Source organism: Elephas maximus, chromosome 7, assembly GCF_024166365.1.
Source record: "Elephas maximus indicus isolate mEleMax1 chromosome 7, mEleMax1 primary haplotype, whole genome shotgun sequence".
NCBI lineage: Eukaryota > Metazoa > Chordata > Mammalia > Proboscidea > Elephantidae > Elephas > Elephas maximus.
This window is the reverse complement of record NC_064825.1, coordinates 77,576,538-77,596,822: the sequence shown is the minus strand read 5'-3', so window position 1 is coordinate 77,596,822 and position 20,285 is coordinate 77,576,538. Positions and strand designations below refer to the sequence as shown.

At 41.6% G+C, this 20,285-nt stretch overlaps 1 protein-coding gene across 1 annotated transcript in view; it reads right to left on the bottom strand.

Annotated features, from left to right (window-relative positions):
- Positions 1-18,272, bottom strand: part of SLC17A6 (solute carrier family 17 member 6) — a 42,651-nt gene extending 24,379 nt beyond the window's left edge. The window contains exons 1-3 of the mRNA XM_049890722.1: positions 18,187-18,272; positions 15,322-15,574; positions 13,515-13,633 (exon numbers count right to left, since the gene is read on the bottom strand). Of these exons, the coding sequence (XP_049746679.1) occupies positions 13,515-13,633; positions 15,322-15,574; positions 18,187-18,272 (458 nt within the window). The remainder of the gene's footprint in view (positions 1-13,514; positions 13,634-15,321; positions 15,575-18,186) is intronic.
- Positions 18,273-20,285: the final 2,013 nt, after the last annotated feature.

Here is a 20,285-nt window from a genome sequence, read left to right as displayed (position 1 = left end):
AAAAAAAAAAAAAAAAAATTTTTTTTTAGGGACCCAACACTAAGTAATAAAATGATTTTTTAAAGAAGCTGAAAAATAGATTTTTGAAAGAAAACACACGGAAAAGGTACTTAATAGGAGAAATGCATTTAGTAAAGAAGCACATGGTTTGAAATCAGACATATTGGAGTTCACATACCACCTCTGCCTCTTATCAGCTAGCGGTCTTTTGGGAAAGAAATCTGCTCTACTGTGGTTCAGTTTCCTTATCCGAAAAACCGTTATGCGGATTCCTGCCTTACAGAGTTGCTGTGAGGAAGAAATAGAACTCACATAAAAAGTTCAGTGATATTTACATATATATATAATTTTATTTACCTCCTGAAATGGAGAACTAATACAATTATGAAGATGGTTTATGATCCCTATCCTCTCTCTCTTCCTACCCGCAATCCAAATAGCTACTATTTAGGGGAAGAAAGACATTTTTCTCACTAAATGATTTGCTCCACATTGACTGAAAAGCTTTTCTGATAATCACTCATTCATTTCCACTTTCCATGGTGAGAGTATTTTTCTGTCATTCAGCTCAGTTTAGCTGGCTTTCTATTTTTTCTACTTTTCCTACTTTAATCTGAAAGTCAAATGTCTAGACATTTTTTTTTCCCCCTTATGGGGAAGAAGGAAAAGGCTGTCCTTGACTTCACCATATAAACAGATCATGTTACTGTTTAACTTCGGTAGGCCTAAAGCAAACATTAGTGCTGTTTTGAGGTTTATTTTTACAATCCTTTTATCTTGTGATATCCCATTGTGGGTTTTTTTCATAACATATCAAATAATAATGTAGATCACCTGAATTGGTGATAATAGGAGAGACATTTAAGACTCCATCCAACCTGATTATCAATTATTCATTTGTAAAATTAAGCTTTGATTTCTGATTTATATTGTTTCTTTCTTCTTGTTTGTTTATAATCCATTTCAATAGAGAAACTCATTTAAGGTCTGATCGCTTCTTTAAAAGAAAAATGAATAAATAATGAGCAAAAAAAAAGAAGTAGACCTTTATATTAAAAAAAAAATTATAGAAATAAATGAATTTCTCTAAATAAAGACTTATTCCTTATTTGGATCTTTTGGTTTTTTTGAATTCTCAATCCAGGTTCTATATCAGGTAGCATACTTATACAGTATTGTATATTAAAATAAATCATCAAGAAAAAATTCTAGCAAACAACACACATTTCCTCAGCAATAAACTAAACAAATAGTACTTTCCCTGAACAAATCATCAAACCACATAGCTATTAATTAAATATACACTGTTGAAATTTCATTCTGTTTAAAGTTCTTTTCTTTGTAATTGGCAACTAAAGTGCTAGCTTAAAAACCCACATCTGAACTTCCTGGGGAACCAAATTACTGGGCTGAGGGCTGTGGGGACCATGGTCTCTGGGAACATCTAGCTCAACTGGCATAAGATAGTTCATGAAGAAAATGTTCTACATTCTACTTTGGTGAGTAGCATCTGGGGTCTTCAAAGCCTGTGAATGGCCATCTAAGATACTCCACTGGCCTCACCCCTTCGAGAGCAAGGGAGAATGAAGCAAACTAAAGACACGGGGGAAGGATTAGTTCAAAGGACTAATGGACCACAACTACCGTAGCCTCCACCAGACTGAGTCCAGTATAACTAGATGGTACCCGGCTACCACCACTGACTGCTCTGACAGGGATCACAATGGAAGTCCCCGTACAGAGCTGGAGAAAAATGTAGGGCACAATTCTAACTCACAAAAAAAGAACAGACTTACTGGCCTGACAAGGATTGGAGAAACCCCAAGAGTATGGCCCCTGGACACCCTTTTAGCTCAGTAATAAAGTCACTCCTGAAGTCCACTCTTCCTTCAAGGATTAGTCTGGCCCATAAAACAAAATGAGACTAAAGGGGCACACCAGCCCAGGGGCAAGGACTAGAAAGCAGAAGGGAACAGAAAAGCTGGTAACAGGGAACCCAAGGTCAAGAAGGGAGAGTTTTGACGTGTTGTGGGGTTGGTAACCAATGTCATAAAACAACATGTGTACTGACTGCTTAATGAGAAGCTAGTTTGTTCTGTAAACTTTCATCTAAAGTACAATAAAAAAAAGAATGGTGGAAAAAAAAGCCCACCCCCGGTGTGACTATAAGTCAGAGATAGACCAACAGAAATTCGGTTGAGGAACAAAAGGAAAGAAATGTGCCAAGTAGTGTGTAAAATCTTAACTTTTCTCTCCCTTAAGAACAAGATTAGAAACTGATGGGTGCTCTGAATTTTTCAAAGAGTGTCATTACAAGCTCTGTGAAATAAAATAAGGGCCATTTGCTTATTAAAGTAGCTTTTAAACATGATAAAACACTTGAAAGCTACTTAAAATTGCTGTTTTCCTAATGATTTCCTCAGTGGCAAATGACATACAAAGTGAATTCAATTAGATTATTTCCAAGTTAAGACCTAATTTCTATTTGTTTTTCTTCTGTCTGTCACACACACACACACACACAGAGAGAGAGAGAGAGAGAGAGACCAGTGTTCTTAAAGTAATTATATGAGACAGTATCATTTCAAGCTGTAGGAGAAAAAAGAGTGTGTGTGTCTATAACACCAAAGAGATTGCCAAAATTGAGAGGAAGAATAGCATTAGTGATACAGAAATATTTGAGAAAGCTAAGGCAGTTGCTAAAAGCCTGCATCTTACCCTGTCTGGAGATTAACATTGAATGTGGAATATAGTGAGTTAGCTGTGAATTCCCAGTCATATTCTTCCTCTAGGGCTCACAGCCACAAACACCCTCACATATCCAGCCCACCCCCCAAGGATTTATCCTGAAGAAATGCCAGAAACACCAGTGATTCATCGCTTCTACAGATGATATACATTTTTCCAGAATCAATCAATTTCCATTTGGGCAGTGGCTTGTCACTTAACAGGGGACTAGTGTTCTTCACTCCAGGTGCGGGACTAATCCTTTTCTGGAGGGTCTGCAGTAGACTGATTCAGGCTGTTTAATCTATGTAATGTAATCAAACCAGGGCCTCAGTGCCTTCCTTTGTCACATCTGATGCCCCCACTCACATATTAAAAAAGGAATACACAGGCACAAGTCAGCCCTTTGGTCTCTTGGTACATCATTAAGTTGTAAAAAATGATTTCATCACTCATGACAGAGAAATTAGAAGGCCCCAACAGTGGCATATGGCAGGGGGAGAATTGCTCCACCAGCTGCCCACCTGGTTCCCTCCTCTCTTAAATCACGTCCCTCCCTCCAGAGGCTGCCTCTGCACTGCGGTGGAGGATGCTACAGCTGCAGGAGAAGTCAGAGCTAGAGAAAGGTGAGGGGAGAGGAGAATGGAAGGAAGCATGTGCCAGTCCTTAGAGACTCCTCCTCCACCCCAATCCATCTATTCATCTGGTGGGGAAGGGTATTTTTTTTTTTTTTTTTGGTCAGGAAAAGAAGGCCTCTTCTGCATTGCCCCAGATACCTGACCTATAGGGCCCACAATGGGAAGGCGGCTAGTTGTTTGATAGACAGGTCGATGAGTGAGATAGAGAAAGTCACCTTTTGCCCAGAAGACAGGAGTGCCTATAAACCTTTTGCACTATAGCTAGATGGTGGGCTTTTGCAGCAGGTTTTGTTTTTATTCATAGTATGAATTATTTTCTCATGCAAATTTCCAAACGTTTCTCACTGGAAGGGTTAAGGAACCCCTCCTTGCAATGGATGCCTTAGTGCACATGGGAAAAATATATAAATAGATAGGTAAGATAGATAGATGGATAGATTAGATAGACAGATAGACAGACAGACAGATAGATGATAGATGATAGATAGACAGACAGACAGATAGATAGATAGATGGATAGACAGACAGATAGATGGATAGATGATAGATAGTGTTTTCAGTGATGAGGCATAAGAATTCCTTTCCAATGCTTATTCCAATAAAAAATAAAACGCTTCTCTGTTGTTTAATATATGCTAAGGAAAAAGACAGAAAAGCAACAGTAAAATTGCTCCTTGCTTGGCTTAAAATATATGAAGGTGTGTTTAAAAAGTCTTTGTTCCTCTTTCTAAAAAATCGTTCTCACGAGAGGATACTTCATAATTGGGCAAACCAAATATTTACCTAGATCGTATCAAATTTTCACTTTTATAAATGCAAATTCCCATTAGTAAATAGTTTTAAAATTCATACACTTGAATCTGTTCATTTTTAAAAATAAATTGACCTCTCATTAGATCAATCTGTAGTCTGAATCCAGTTGTGTCAGCCAAAATCCCAATGACTGATCCCTCCCTTTTTTTTTTTGCAGACAAAAGGTCTACACTCTCCACCAAACCAAAACCATTGCTGTCGAGTCGATTCTCACCCATGGAGACCCTAAAGGACAGAGCAGAACTGCTCCATAGAATTTCCAGGGAGTGCCTGGTGGATTTGAACTGCTGAATTTTTTATTAGCAGCCAAACTTTTAACTACTAAGCCACCAGGGTTTCCAGATACTCTCTGCAGTCATGCTCAAATGTCTGCTGCTTTATAGGAGTCCAACGTCCAAAGGGACAGGGTTGTGAGGAGAAGCTCTTAATTCCATGTTTTCTAGTACAGAAAATCACACTATTTTTCTAAGTCATTACAAGGTTTTTGATTTTGCCTTTTGCACAGAAAATAACAGAATTGCCCATGTTTTGGCCAAATACTTCCAGAGTCAGTACACAGACACAAACACTGTATGCTTCTTTAGCCAAAAAAAAAAAAAAACCTAATGATCCCTTGGGTCTGCTAAAGACAGCTCTCTCTAATTTGCGAATTTATTCCCTGGATTTGGGACATGATAGATTGTAGTTACTCATTCAGAGAGCAGATGGCTCAACTTGCTGCTTTAAAGTGAACTTCTCAATGAAGCACATAGTATCAGGCAGAGACGTTAAATTTCAGAGTAGAGGTAGCCTGTGGTGATAAATGGAAACCCTGGTGGAGCAGTGGTTAAGAGCTATGGATGCTAACCAAAAGGTCGGCAGTTTGAGTCCACTAGGCGCTCCTTGGAAGCCACATGGGGCAGTTCTACTCTGTTCTATAGGGTCGCTATGAGTCGGAATCGACTCGATGGCAACGGGTTTGTTTCTTTGTTTGCTTTTGGTGGTGGTAAATTACTGGACACCTGAGTTCTAGTCTCAATCCTGTCGTGACCTTGGGCACATCACCACCTCACTGACTATTTCCTCATCTGTAAAATGGGAGGGTTGGATTAGATGTGCCCTGTCCAGCTCTAATATGGATCCTTTGTGTTAAAGGGAGTTCACCAAAAGCTACAGCCTTGTGAAAACCTCATGCATTTTATTCAAATAAAGAAGTTGTTTTTCTTTAAAGTCATGTTAACAAAAATCAAAAACCAAACCCGATGTCGTTGAGTCAATTCCGACCTGTAGTGACCCTATAGGACAGAGTAGAACTGCTCCATATGGTTTCCAAGGAGCGCCTGGTGGATTCGAACTGTTGACATTTTGGTTAGCAGTCATAGCTCTTAAACGTTGCACCACCCTGGTTTCCAAAGTCATGTTAGAAACCCAGAAATACCTGATAAGACAAGATGCTATACTAGGAACTGAACCTCTTTCAATAAAAGATAGGGGCAGTGAGAAATGAACTGTAACATTCAACAAGGAAGTATAACATCAAGCTTAAATGGGTTTTTCTAAGGATGCTTACAATGCCTGGCTAGAATTTACAGACTTCATGCACTGAATTACTAGCAGTCTCTATGCTCTTGGCTAAAAATATATTTTTAAAAGGCAACCCTTTTAAAAGCCTTCAAATGAGCTTTGTAACATTTTCCATGAAAAAATCAATTGAATTGCAAATAATGCATATGGGAAATTAATTTTAAAAGAAATATGACATGGGAAGAAGCCTTTTTATCACAACTGAAATTATTTTCATTTTTTTTTAAGACAAATTTAAACAAAAGTAACACTAAATGGTCACAGGCATTTTTATTCTTCCATTTCTTTTTCAGAATTTAAGATTTCATCAATAATAAATGATAAAGGCCAGCAATAATCACATGCCAGGCACTACAAAGCACTTTACACATATGATCTTACTTAGTTGTCATGATAGCCGTATGAGGTAGATATTTTGATTAGTCCTCTTTTACAGAAAAATAACCTGAGGCTCAGAAAGGATAAGTCATGTTTTTTGTCATTCAGCTATTAAGTAGAACACTCAGAAGTCTGAACCTAGATGCTTGGCTTTAGAGCTATATCTTAACCACAACACCACATTGCCTTTTTAAAAGCCCAGAACACTTTGTCGTGATGCTCACTTTATTTATTCAACAAATATCTATCATGAACCAGGCACTTTTCAAGATATTAGGAATATAGCAATGAAAACAGCATGAGCAAACCTGCCAACCCTCACTGCGCTTACATTTTATTGGGGAAAAGCAGACAATAAACATAAATAAGTACAATGTTGCTAGAGCAGGTAGTGATAAGTTCTTTGCAAAATATCAAAGCAGGGTTGGAAATCAGAAAGATGAAGCAGGGTAGGAGAACATTTTTAAAAAGGTTGAAACAATATTGCCACATGGATAAAGGCAAGAATTCTCTTTGTGAATGCAGTAAAATGCATTAAAAACATAACTTTGACCAAATATTTAAATATATTGGACCTTCTTTATCCACGCCCTTTGCAAATATTCTGTTGTTTACTTTACTCCCATTAAACAGTCATCCATCCTCCTCCTCACAGTTCTTTAAATTAAGGGTAGAAATATTCCTTAGCAATTTCACTTTTTTTAAGTGTCTGCATTACTATCAGCCCTATACCCTGTATTGTTTAAAAACAAAATTAATTTGCCTCCACCACCTTTCTATCCCATCACTCATCTTTCGGTTTGTTGTAATACGGTAGCTTGTGCATTGCTGTGGTGCTGGAAGCTATGCCACTGGTATTACAAATACCAATAGGCTCACCCATGGTGGACAGGTTTCAATGGAACTTCCAGACCAAGGCAGATTGGAAAGAAGGGCCTAGCAATCTACTTCAGAAAAAAATTGGCCAGTGAAAACCTTATAGATACCATTGGAACATTGTCTAATATAGTGCCAGAAGATAAGCCGCTCAGGTTAGAAGGCACTTAAAATGTAACTGGGGAAAAGCTACCTTCTGAAAGTAGCGTTGACCTTAATGACATGGATGGAGTCAAGCTTTTGGGACGTTCATTTGCTAATGTAGCACAACATAAAATGAAAAGAAACAGGTGCAAACGTACATAATTGATTGGAATACAAAATGTACAAAGTACGAATTAAGGAAAATTGGAAGTTGTCAAAAATAAAATGGAACACTTGAAGATCAATAACCTAGGCATTAGTGAGCCAATATGGACTGGTACTGGCCATTTTGAACCAACAATCATGTGGTCTACTATGTTGAGAATGACAAATTGAAAGTGAACAATTTTTCATTCATCATCAAAAAGAACATTTCAATACCTATCCTCAAATACAATGCTGTCAGTGATAGGATACTATACATAGGCCTACAAGAAAGACAAGTTAATGTGACTATTATTCAAATTTATGCATCAACCACTAATGCCAAAGATGAAGAAATTGAAGATTTTTACCAAATTTTGCTAACTGAAATTGATGCTTTGATAATTTCTGATGATTGGAATGTGAAAGTTGGAAACAAAGAAGGAGGATCAGTAATTGGAAAATATGGCCTTGGTGATAGAAATGATGTGGGAGATAGCATGATAGAATTTTGCAAGACCAAGGACTTCTTCACTGCAAATACTTTATTCAACAACGCTAATGGCAACTATACACGTGGACCTCATCAGATGGAATACACAAGAATCAAATCAGCCCGGGCCCGACTATGCAATAGACTATCAATTGCTCATATGCAAGTTCAGGTGAAGCTGAAGAAAATTAAGTCCATGAGAGTCAAAGTATGACTGAGCATATCCCACCTGAATTTAAAGATCATCTCAAGAACAGATTTGACACATTAAATACTAATGACCAAGAACTAAAAGAGTTATGGGATGACATCAAGGACATCATACTTAAAGAAAGAAAAAGGTCATTAAAAAGACAGAAAAGAAAAAAGTGATCAAAATGGATGTCAGATGAGACTTTGAAACTTGCTTGTGAACATAAGAGTAGCTAAAGGAAAAAGAACGAACGATGAAGTTAAAGAGCTGAAAAGAAGACTTCAAATGGCAGTGTGAGAGGACAAAGTAAAGTATTATACTGAAATGTGCAAAGACCTGAAGCTAGAAACCCAAAAGGGAAGAACATGTTCAACATTTTTCAAACTTAAATAACTGAAGAAAAAATTCAAGCCTCAAGTTGCAATACTGAAGGATTCTATGGGCAAAAAATAGGAATTGCAGAACACTTAATTGTGTTCATGAGAAACCTGTACATAGACCAAGAGGCAGTCGTTAGAACAGAAAAAGGGGATACTGCGTGATTTAAAATCAGGAAAGGTATACGTCATGGTTGTATCCTTTCACCGTACTGATTCAATCTGTTTGCTGAGCAAATAATTCAAGAAGCTAGGCTATATGAAGAAGAGCAGGGCATCAGGATTGGAGGAAGACTCATCAACAACCTTCGATATGCAGATGACACAACCTTGCTTGCTTAAAGTTAAGAGGCCTTGAAGCACTTACTAATGAAGACCAAAGACCACAGCCTTCAGTATGAATTACACCTCAAGATAAAACAAAAATCCTCACAAGTGGACCGATAAGCAACATCATGATAAATGGAGAAAATATTGAAGTTGTTAAGAATTTCATTTTACTTGGATCCACAATTAACACCCATGGAAGCAGCAATTGAAAAATCAAAAGACACATTGCATTGGGCAAATCTGCTGCAAAAGACCTTGTTAAAGTGTTAAAAAGCAAAGACATCAACTTGAGAACTAAGGTGTTCCTGCCCCAAGCCATGGTATTTTCAATCACCTCATATGCATTCAAAAATAGGACAATGAATAAGGAAGACGGAAGAAGAATTGACACCTTTGAATTATGATGTTGGTGAAGAATATTGAATATACCATGGGCTGCCAGGAGAATGAACAAATCTGTGTAGGAAGACATACAGCCAGAATGCTCCTTAGAAACAAGATTGGCAAGGCTTCATTTCACATACTTTGGGCATGTTATCAGGAGGGACCAGTCCCTGGAGAAGCACATCATGCTTGGTAAAGAAAAGGGTCAGAGAAAAAAGAAGAAGACCTCAATGTGATGGATTCACACAGTTGCTGCAACAATGGGCTCAAACATAGCAAGGATTGTGAGGAGGTGCAAGATCCGGCACTGTTTCACTGTGTTGCACATAGGGGTCGCTGTGAGTCGGAACCAACTTGATAGCATCTAAGAAAAACCTTTGTATCACTATATGCATTATGTTCTCATCTTAAAACACTACAGAATAGCAAGCAGCCATCTAAGATGCATCAATTGGTCTCGACCCACCTGAAGCAAAGGAGAATGAAGAACACCAAGGACACAAGGTAATTATGAGGCCAAGAGACAGAAAGGGCCACATGAACCAGAGACATCATCCTGAGACCAGAAGAACTAGATGGTGCCCAGCTACAGCCGATGACTGCCCTGACAGGGAACACAACAGAGAACCCCTGAGGTAGCGGGAGAGCAGTGGGATGCAGACCCCAAATTCTTATAAAAAGACCAGACTTAATGGTCTGACTGAGACTAGAAGGGCCCCAGTGGTCATGGCTCCCAGACCTTCTGTTGGCCCAGGACCAGAACCATTCCCAAAGCCAACTCTTCAGACATGGATTAGACTGGACAATGGGTTGGAGAAGGATGCTGGTGAGGAGTGGGCTTCTTGGATCAGGTGGACACTTGAGACTACGTTGGCATCTCCTGCCTGGAGGGGAGATGAGAGGGTAGAGGGGGTTAGAAGCTGGCGAAATGGACACGAAAAGAGAGAGTGGAGGGAGACAGCAGGCTGTCTCATTAAGGGGAGAGTAACTGGGAGTATGTAGCAAAGTGTATATGAGTTTTTGGATGAGAGACTGACTTGATTTGTAAACTTTCACTTAAAGCACAATAAAATTTATTAAAAAAAAGAAAAAGGCATACCTGTAAGATTGCCAGGATATACCATTAGGTGAAAAAAGCAAGGTATGGAGAAATATACAGAGCAGGACCCCTGTGAGAGTGACTAATGGTTGGGGAAGAGGAAGGAACATTTAACTTTTTGTTTTATACTTATTTGTTGTTTGAATTTTAACCATAATTTTATTTTGAATTAAGTATTTAAGATATATTTTGATAATTATTTGCCAAGTATTCACCAAAAAAAGAAAAAAGCTACACAATTTGTGACGATTCTCCAGTTGAGTTCCTATCCTAAGGCTCTCCATGGAGATGACTAAATTCTCCTGCTCACAGTGTGCAATAGCTCTTTTAAAAAAGACAAAGGAAAAAATGATGTAATAGCTCTCCTTTGAGAAGGAGTTTACTTCCTCCATTGGTCCCCTGGCTCCTCCTGCCACAAGCAGGAAAGCAAGAATACTTAAATTGGTGCCAGAAAAAGGACCAAGAATCCAAATTGTGACCAAGAGTGAGGCTATTTTTGCTTCATCAGTAAAAAAGAGAAACTAAGTCATTGCTGTTTGTTTTCCATTCAGAAATTTGCCAGGAGGTGTAAGCAGGAGCCCTTCCTTCTCTCTTGAGGAGCTGTCTCCACACATCTCAGTTCCCCTACTCCAGTTCCACACACAACAGTGATTCCATGGCAAACACCTTCCAATGGGAGCTTCTTCTACACCTAAAGGGAAAGGAATCTGTCCCCAGTACTCCACTCAAGGGAAGTCTTCTTCTACTATTAGATGATCTATAGGGAGAAGCTTATTTGAATGGACCTACAATGCTTATAAGTTGGAAAACTGTTCTTGCTGTGTTGCCTTTGATGTTTTTTGAAAAACTATCATAATATATCTTTCAAGCCAATTCTAAAAAACCTTTCAAGTTTTGAGTTAAAGGCAAACCTTTTAAGATAAAATTTAAAAGATAAAAGTCCTAGATTTTCTAGGGCTACTGGGGAATTCACTAACAGTAATAATAGGTATTTCTGGATGATTAAATTATTCAAGATTTTTATTATCCTTTCTTTTATATATATTTTCTCATTTAGGACATAATATTTTTATAACCAGAAAAACAAATGTCACATGGATTTTAAAAATATGTTTTCAGTTGTATTTGTTTTGTTGTATAAAGAAAGCCAGTATGTCAAAATACTAAGATGTGATAAGAAAGTTATGCTCAACAATTTTCAATATGTTCAATTATGAACATATGAAATATTCATTTCACTTGGTTTTCTTAGCCTTGCAAAGCACAAGATATTGTACGTGAAGATATTAAGTTGCCGTCCTTTGATTACCAATTTAAAGTTAAGGGGAATTCAGATCCCAAAAAAACCTCTAAAAATGAAAAAAAAAATTTCTTTGAGGAAAATCTATCAAATAAATTAGAACCTGAGTCAGCATCAGTCTTTTCATTACTAAACACCACACAAATGATAGCAGTGAGCTTGTATTTTTTTTTTTTTTAAACCAGGAAAACCTGTTTATTGACCTCCTAGCCTTACACTGAAAAAAAAAAAGCCTTACACTGAGGGAAAGCTGGGGCATCCCTGGTGTTTTTTTCCTGGCAGGAAAATGTTAACATTCTAACTTTTGGCAAGCTGAAGATTTTGACTCTGAATAAAGAGTTAAAGGCACAGCACTATATTTTCATTTGACATCATATTGGGCTTCCTGTATCGTTATTACTATTTCTGGCACATCGCTGAATGTTTTTCCCCTGAAATAAAACTATTTTATGTATGTAAGATTGGAGTATTTTCTTGAGGGCAGTTTATTTTGTTTTAGAAAATAATTTTCCTCAGAAGGAAAAAATAAAAGATTCAAAATACTATGCATTAGGGATTTGAAAACCAAAAAAGAAACATATTCCTTATCAATAATACGAAAGAGAATATTTCTTAAAAAATTTCTACTATCAAATTTTTCTTTGATTTATCCCACCCATAAAATTGGTTTCTCACACAGCTAATAATCCTCATCTGATTAGGAAACCCTGGTGGCGTAGTGGTTAAGTGTTAACCAAGAGGTCGGCAGTTCAAATCCACCAGGTGTTCCCTGGAAACTCTATGGGGCAGTTCTACTCTGTCCTATAGGGTCGCTAGGAGTCGGAATCGACTTGACAGCAGTGGGTTGGATTCCTTTTTTAACATTATATCTTGTCACCTGCTGGGTCTAAGTGCTTGTCATCCCTGTTACTTAAAAATGATATTCACAATCAGAGTCCTTCGTAATCTATTGCACTCTCTTTTTGACTTTGGAAGGGCTCTCCAAAATTTCCCTCCCTAGGAATACTAAACTAAAATAAATTTCCCAGAATTCCTCCCCAGGCCCTGGAGATAACTGAGAAGACATCTTTCCATTTTTCTGGTGAACCAGATTGTAGGTGGCAAAAGCCACGGGATGGAGTCTGGGAGATTTCGGTGAGAAGTGGCAGAGGCCAGGTGACAAAGGCAGAGACGTGGCCATGACTGGGGAGGTGCCCGGTTCTAGTGTTCCCCCTAAATTGTGACTTTGGGGATGAAGGTCCAAGGTCTGAAGAAAGACGCGAAGCTGTGACAAGCTGTGACTTGGGAAGACGCGTGCTTGTGTTCTTAGGCTTAATGAACACCTAGTTTTGTTTATCAAAATATGCACACTGAATGAAACGAAGCTGACCTTCACATTATGGTGGCCAGACGTGCTTCCTGATTCCTACACCCCCACCCCTCAGTCCTTATGCTACGTGCTTCGGGGTCGCCTCTGTTTATTGCGCTGGGGGACACTAGCGGGGGCTGGCGCTAGGACCTTGGCTGCAGCCACCGCAGCCAGGCGAGAGGCCGAGGGCCGCAGCTGAGCTCCTCCGCCCACCCCTGCCCCTTCCCAGCGGAGCTCATTAACAGGTGGAATCGCACCCCAGGCGTCTGAAATCCCGCCGGCCTCCATAGAAACCAATCCTGCGAACCCAGAGCACCAGGTGGGCGGGCTCCGGGGCGGGCGGTCGAGGCGCCCTGCCAGGAGGTCAGCGCCACGGGGAGCCTGGGGACCCGCGAGACCCGCCGACGGGAGCGCAGCACGTGACGCCCCTCACCCCTTTGTCCACTAGGCCGCGTGGTGGTCTCCGCTCCCCTCCCGGAGCCCACGCTCTTCCCGGCCTCAGCTCCCACCCAGCCGCAGTCAGCACACTTTGACCATTTCGCGAAATATATGAGCAACTACCTCAGAGGGTTCGACAGCTTGCGTCCTTCCTGATGCACCCCAAATTCTTTCGGGCGCCTTCTTCTGGAGTAGTCCCCGCCCGCAGCCTCTGCTGCCCCCTCTGAAGGTCCGAGCCCCACACCCCGAGCCCAGAGCGGACGCATTACCTGTTGGCTGCCAGCCGAGAAGCAATGTAGCCGCCTGGAATCTGGGTGATGATGTAGCCCCAAAAGAAGGAACCATGGATCATCCCCACGGTTTCTGGGTCCCAGTTGAATTTGGCTTTCTATGAGGGTAGGAAACAAACCAGATGGAGGGAGAGAGAAGATAATCAGCGCTTGAGCTAGGAACTCCAGTTCATCCGCGGGCCAAAAAGCCCTCAACCCCAAGGGCACTCCCTCTATCCCGGGGTGGGGGTGGCTGAATTTTTGTTTCCTAACAAAACTTTTCTATACCCTGTTTTGGAGAAGAAATGCCTCTTTTAACTGAAAAAACCGTGGTCATTAACGAACTATATTGTTATGAATGGTGGGGACAACCCAAATAACCAACCCGGCTTCCGCTGGGCGCCCAGAGTTTTTACTCCCTGACGACTTTCAGGTAGATCGGCCCAGACTGATCTACCTGATCTCCAGCGTCCTCGGGCCAGAAATCTGCACCTGAGATTATAGGAATGTACAAACCCAGTCTTGGAAATTCAGATTCTATTTGCCGGCTGGGGAGACAGAAATGCGGGACTAGGGTCCATTTAATCGACGTTGGCTAGGGCGGGTGGGGACGTAACGACGCTTGGGGAACCAAGCCAAAGCTGGAGACCCAAATAGGGAAATGTGGGGGAAGGGAGGTGGGGACAGAGAGTGCGGAAAGGATGTGGTCGCAGAATGGGGGATGGGAGTGGGGTGGGAAAGATTTGGAGCAGACTGGGCATTTTAGGGAGTCGGGGGGGAGGAAGGGTGCTCCAGGTGGTAAGAAGTGTAGGCGACGGATGTGTATGCAGGTCGTGGCCTAAATCCGACCTGGCCTATCTGGGCCTTTCCTTCATCCACCGGGCCCCAAGTGGTGGGCCTCAAATTAAACTGGGGCCAAATATCCGTATCGGTGAAAGAGTGCTTATCTGCCCAGGGACCTGGGGACAGTTTTTCTCCTTTTGAATAAAATTTTGAAACTAAACGCAATTTGCAGAGGCTTCGGACTCCCCAGGACCAATGGAGCTTCCCATTCTGGAATGTCTCCACCAATCCCTCCTCCCTCGGCTTATGGCCACTCTGGCCCATAAACAGAAAGTGGGGACCCTCGGGTTTCTGTGACCTTGACGTTACTCTGCCCAGTCTAGGCCTCATCACCCCCCAACACACCGTAAGATTACAGCGGGGCTGGACTCCCTGCACCCCAGAGACTGCTCTGCTGTGGCTCTTCCTCCTCGAACCACTAAGTTTCCAAAAGGGCCTCTTGGATGAAACTGCCGAGATGCGCATAGTTCATTTGATTTCTTTTTTATTTTATACTGATTATGAAGAATGTTTTGGGGAAAGTTGGAGGAGGTAAGGAAAAGATTATAAAATACCGCCCTTTTTTTATTCCTTAAGGTAAAAGGAAAATATTTTTATTTAGATTTAGGGGACGTTATTTTTTTTTTTTTTATTAGTCACCAGCTCTGTGTCCGGCTAGCTACTACGCTAAGTGCATAAACCTTGTATTAAGCCACACTTCACAAAAACCTAGTGACCTAGACACTATGGTTCTACTTCGCAAATGAGGAAAGAAGGGCCCAGAGAGCAGAAGCGACTTGCTCCAGGAGCGGAAAGGGAAGTAGTGATAATACTGCGGATTTATCCTAGATTTGCAGATCTAGACGGGAACTTAGGGAGCATCCAGGCCTTCCTTCGTCTTGCAGTTGGGGAAAACAGGGTGGCACAGGTGATGTGGCTTTACGAGGCCATGTGGCGGGCCCAGGGCGATCCGGGAGCGGCCCACCTCCTTGATGACCTTGCCCCCGCGATGGATGGTGCTGTTGTTGACCATGTCCACGATGGCCACGCCCAGATTGCAGCGGATGCCGAAGGAAATGCAGAAGCCCAGGCCGCTCATGATGGCGATGATGTAGCGGCGCGGCAGGCCGAAGCAGGTGCAGTCGCACAGCGGCGCCTTCTTCTCGGGCACCTCCAGGGGCTTCCCATCCTCCGTCAGCTCGATGGCCTCCCCGGTGTCTTGCTTCTTTTCCAGCACCCTGCGTGGCAGAGCCGGGGGGAGGCAAGGACGCGGCGCGTTAGGCACCCGATGCCGGCATTCTCCCCCAAGCCCAGCCTTAAAGGCTCAGCCGGTGTGGGGAGGCGCTGACCTCATCTTTCCTCCCTCAGGGCTTAGGGTGGGGCGACACCTGGTTTCCAGACCCCCAAGGCCCTCTGGCAATCTGCCCGTCCCCCTCCCCTAGGCAGCGATTTTTCAATTTTAATACCTTCAAGCCTTAGGTCTGCCCATTCCCTCAGGATCTACCCCGCAGCGCCTTATTTAGATGGACCCGCCACTAGGGCCTAACTTTCTTGGCGGGTCCGCAGTTTGTGGAGCAAAGGGCTATGCGAGCGGCGCCTGACACTTCCCTCCGCAGTGCTTTACCTCGGCGACAGTGGATGTTATCCAGCTACCCAGCCTCCAGAGGGCTGCCCCGCTGCGGGCGGACCCAGCCACAGCCTCGCACCCACGCTACCCCTTTCTTCCCAGCCAAGTTGAAGCTTTCCAGGTTGAGGACGCCGGGATCCCGCCTCCCAGCTGAGCCCAGGGTCTCCGGGGACTAAGGGCTCCCCCTGGCCGGTGCCCACGCGAAGAAGGGTTGTGAAGGCTCTACTTCCCCCTCCTCCGGCCCCAGGTGCCAGTTCAATGCTTACTCGGCTTTACAAATCTCACCTTTTTTTTTTTTTTTTTTCTTTACCCGAGTTTGAAACAAAGGCCTCCGCAGCATATGGCGGACACCTAAGCTTCCCACTGCCAGAACATGAATAATTAATAATTCACGATCTTGCGTCATTACTATCTCGGTTACAAGCACGGAAAAATATCCTGCCCATTTCCAAAATCATAAAATGCGACTCCTGCATATACAAACGCACCCGAATTAACTGTTTAAAATGTTCCATATCAAGGTGGAAAATCTCACAGTAATTATTATTTTTAAAATTTGTGTAGTATTTCAGAAGATTTCACCCGTGTGAATGAATTCCTTTCACACTTTCGTCCTTGAGCGAAGGGAGAGGAGGAGTGGTGGAACGGTTTTACTCAAAGGCTGCAAGTGTTGTTCTGGTCCACAATATACTCGTGAAATTTCAGTTCAAAAAGCGAATAATGTGAAGGCTAACATCTCCGTGAATGCTTGGGATCGATACTTCCAATATTTAAACAAAGAACCTTTCCGGTTACAATCTGTAGACTTTTCCCAAACCAGGTAATTTATTTTTATATGTGCCCTTTTAAATGATGTAGTCACACACTATTGTTTTCATACACACACAAAAGCAAATGAAATATTTAGATCAATTGCAAAAATGTAGAGTTTGGGATACTGCAGTCAAGCAATTTGAGGCTACCAGAAAAGTATGTCCGACTTTCAAATTCTCCAAAATATCACCTGGGGAACAGGTCAGAAAGATATTTGAGGCTACCTGAATGCTTAGTCCTAAACCCCAATGTTAGAAAATGTAACTTATTCTGTGAGGAAAAGAAATTGGCTAATGTGATTCCCCCCCCCCATTGGCTTCGCACGCTCACACATGCAAAGCTGAACCCCCTAACTGATGGCAGTTGGGCTGGGAAAGAACAGCTCTTTGGGGGCTGCTGCAGGACTGCAGGGCCCTTGCGGTATCCACTGCCGCAGCGGTACATGATCGCGCCTGCTTGAAGCCCAACCGAACCGAAGAGATTTGATAACAGGGACCCGCTTTAGTCAATTTTGTTACATTACCCACACATTTCAAAAGGCTTCAATTTCCCAAATTTGAAAATAAGTGCCGTGTTAGAATCCTTTTGCCTGTTTGTGTCTGCTCTGTTCTTAATTTAGTCCAGATTTGGAAGAAAAAGTGTATTAATGTAACATACTTGAAAGATTTTAAAGTTGTTAAATTTACAGCATAATTAGTATAGTGGCTATAGGGAGGATAAACATTTTTAATCATCTCTAGGTTCAGACCTATTTTGATGGTTATTATTCTTACAACCACTATGGCATTTTCCATGCAAGAAAAAGAATTCTAGGAGAGGACACATAATTAAAACACACACACATTGTTTTCAGGTTCATAGAGGAGCTGCTTCAGCTATCAATTATTGATATTTTTTGATTTCCCTTCCTTTAGTACAGAAGGAAGATTCCACTGGGGGACTCTCTATTCCAATGGTTTTTAAGCTGGGATCTGAATTTCTTTTTGCCATTACTCTTTGGATTTTCTTGGTTAATTTTTAGAGGCTTTTATTTTTTTTCTTCATTTATTTACATCAAAATAATTTAATCTGGGTGGCTTTTAGCACAAAAGAAGGGCTCCTTGACCAGGTATTGGTCATTTCTCAATTGCAAAGAGGGTAAGTCCAGAGTTGAAATGGCTGAGAATCTGCAGGTACCAAACCAAAAATCACACACACACACATACACACAGCAGACAGGTTCTTTTAGTGCAACATTCCTGAATTAATAAACAGGTTTCCAGAGCAGCCCGGCTCAGCAATGAGCAACAAAAGACTTTCCGATCACATTACAATCTCTGTAAGCAACCAGGGTTTACAGAAATGGCCTGGCAGATTTTTTTCCTTTTTTTATGCTGAGCCCCAGGCAGGCATGGTTTTGCTTTCTCTTACCTGTAGATCTGGCCGAGGGATTTCCCAGCAAAATTCTTTAGCCCCTCTTTTCCTGGGGTCAAAATCCTTTGTTTTACCGACTCCATTCTTGCAAAGACTGGTGTCGGGTGCTGCCAGACTTAAATAGTTATCGCTATGAATGGCGGGGGTTGCGCATGTTGTCTTAATCGCTTAAGGTAGTTGTTGGCTTTTTCTTCTCAGCGAAACAGTATTAGTGTGCCTCCAGGAAGAGTGCGAGCGAGAGAGGGGAGGGAGAGTGAGAAGAGAACGAGAATACAACAGAATAGCTGCATGCAGCCCACGGTTTCCTAATAGGAGAGTTGGTAGACACAATCAGAAAGTCTCATTGGAAGGGGAGGATCCGGTGGCAAAGGGCGCACGCAGTGCCATGGTATTTGGGCGGGTGCAGAGGAGTCCTTGTCCTGGAAGTCAGTCCACTGAAAAACAATGTAATTTCCCGGTTTTGAAGGGCTTATTGCTGTCAGAATCTGCTGGCTTTTAAAAGGAGGGGGCGGAAATATTACAGAACCCTTGTGTAAGGGTAAAGTCACAAGAAGAGTACTTTTAAAATCGTGTCTTTGCGTAAAGGGCAGAGCACTTCCAAAACTCACGGGAGCGTGTCAGGTCTCAGGTGAGCAATGCTGCTATTAGTTTTTCCTCCCTGTCCATGATCTTCTTCACGCCGGCGCAACTCTGCTCTGCGGTAGAGTCGAATTAAGATGGAGAAGGCTTGCTATTCTTTGAAGACTTGAGTAAATAACAGACACACCTCCTGATTTTGGCAGCGGCCGCCAAGATTTTTTCAGCACCGCTGACAGCGCCCTTCTGAGCGGGTCTCGGCAGAATGGTTCAGCACCACGGACAAGAGTAAGTTTCAGTAAAAGGGGAAGCAGGCTTTGGCTGGCCAGGTTGCCAACTTTCTAGGGGTGATGGGCGGATCGCCCTGACCAAGGACAATTCTGGGGCTCTTCAAGAATGGATGCTATGGAAACCAAGTGGGAAGATGTCATCATATCCAGGGTTTGCCGGGAATGGCTCTACAAGGGATGAAGGCTTTATTAAAAATTGACAAGTGACTTTTAGTTTCCCACGTTTTGCTCTGCACGCTGACGCCAGCACTGAGTGTTGCAGGGAAGGAAGATCACAATGTATTTCACTTATGTTTGTGATATTCCAGGGCACTAGGGATTCCTTGAACTTACGTTTGAAAGAAAATGTATAATTCTATTGTTCGTGTGTTTTGTTTTAACCCCTGATAGAAAAAGAAGGGGAGAGAGAAGAAAAAGAGAGAAAGGAAGAGAGAGAGAGAGAGAGGGAAAATTTGTATTCCATTTCTTGCAAATGTTAAGCTTCTTAACTAATTTACAGCACACTGCTGAAGTATCAACATACTGATGCAATTTGTGTCTATGTCTTGTGCTTATCAATAAATTATCATCTTCTCAAACACTTCATTGACGATATTTCCAAGTTTTATTTTAATTTAAAGACATATTAATATCTGATTTTTTTTCTTTGCACTATCTTTTCTAAACATAGATAAATAGTCATGTAAGACTGGTTTCACATATATAGATAGAGCATCAATGGATTCATTTCATTAAGCAAAGCAAGAAAACTATGCTAGCTTGATATTAATTATTAATGCATTTCCCATGAATCACAAACATCTTAGATACAATTCAGCAAATGCTTACAAAACAGATTGGCCTTGAACTACATTTTCAAGGTCAAAAACCTTAGATTTCATTGAAACCAACAGGGGGCGTAGATTCTTCAGGAACCTGGAACCAAATTTCAGAAGCATGGATCTAAACACAGAATCATGGAAGAATGTTCCCTGAATCAGCTAAGTGACACACTAAATTAATATAAGCTGAATGGACAATTTAAAGAAATAATCAAAAGTAGCTAAAACCATCTACCATTTTTTTAATTCAATCATCATCAAATTATATTCCATGATGAATGATGATAAAGAAAAGGATACTGGAGGTGTCTTTCCCTTATTTTGATAAATACGTATTAAAACGTATATCACCAAAAAAAAAAAGAACCACTGAACCATATCTTTCTAAAACTCTAGAATGCCTCAACAT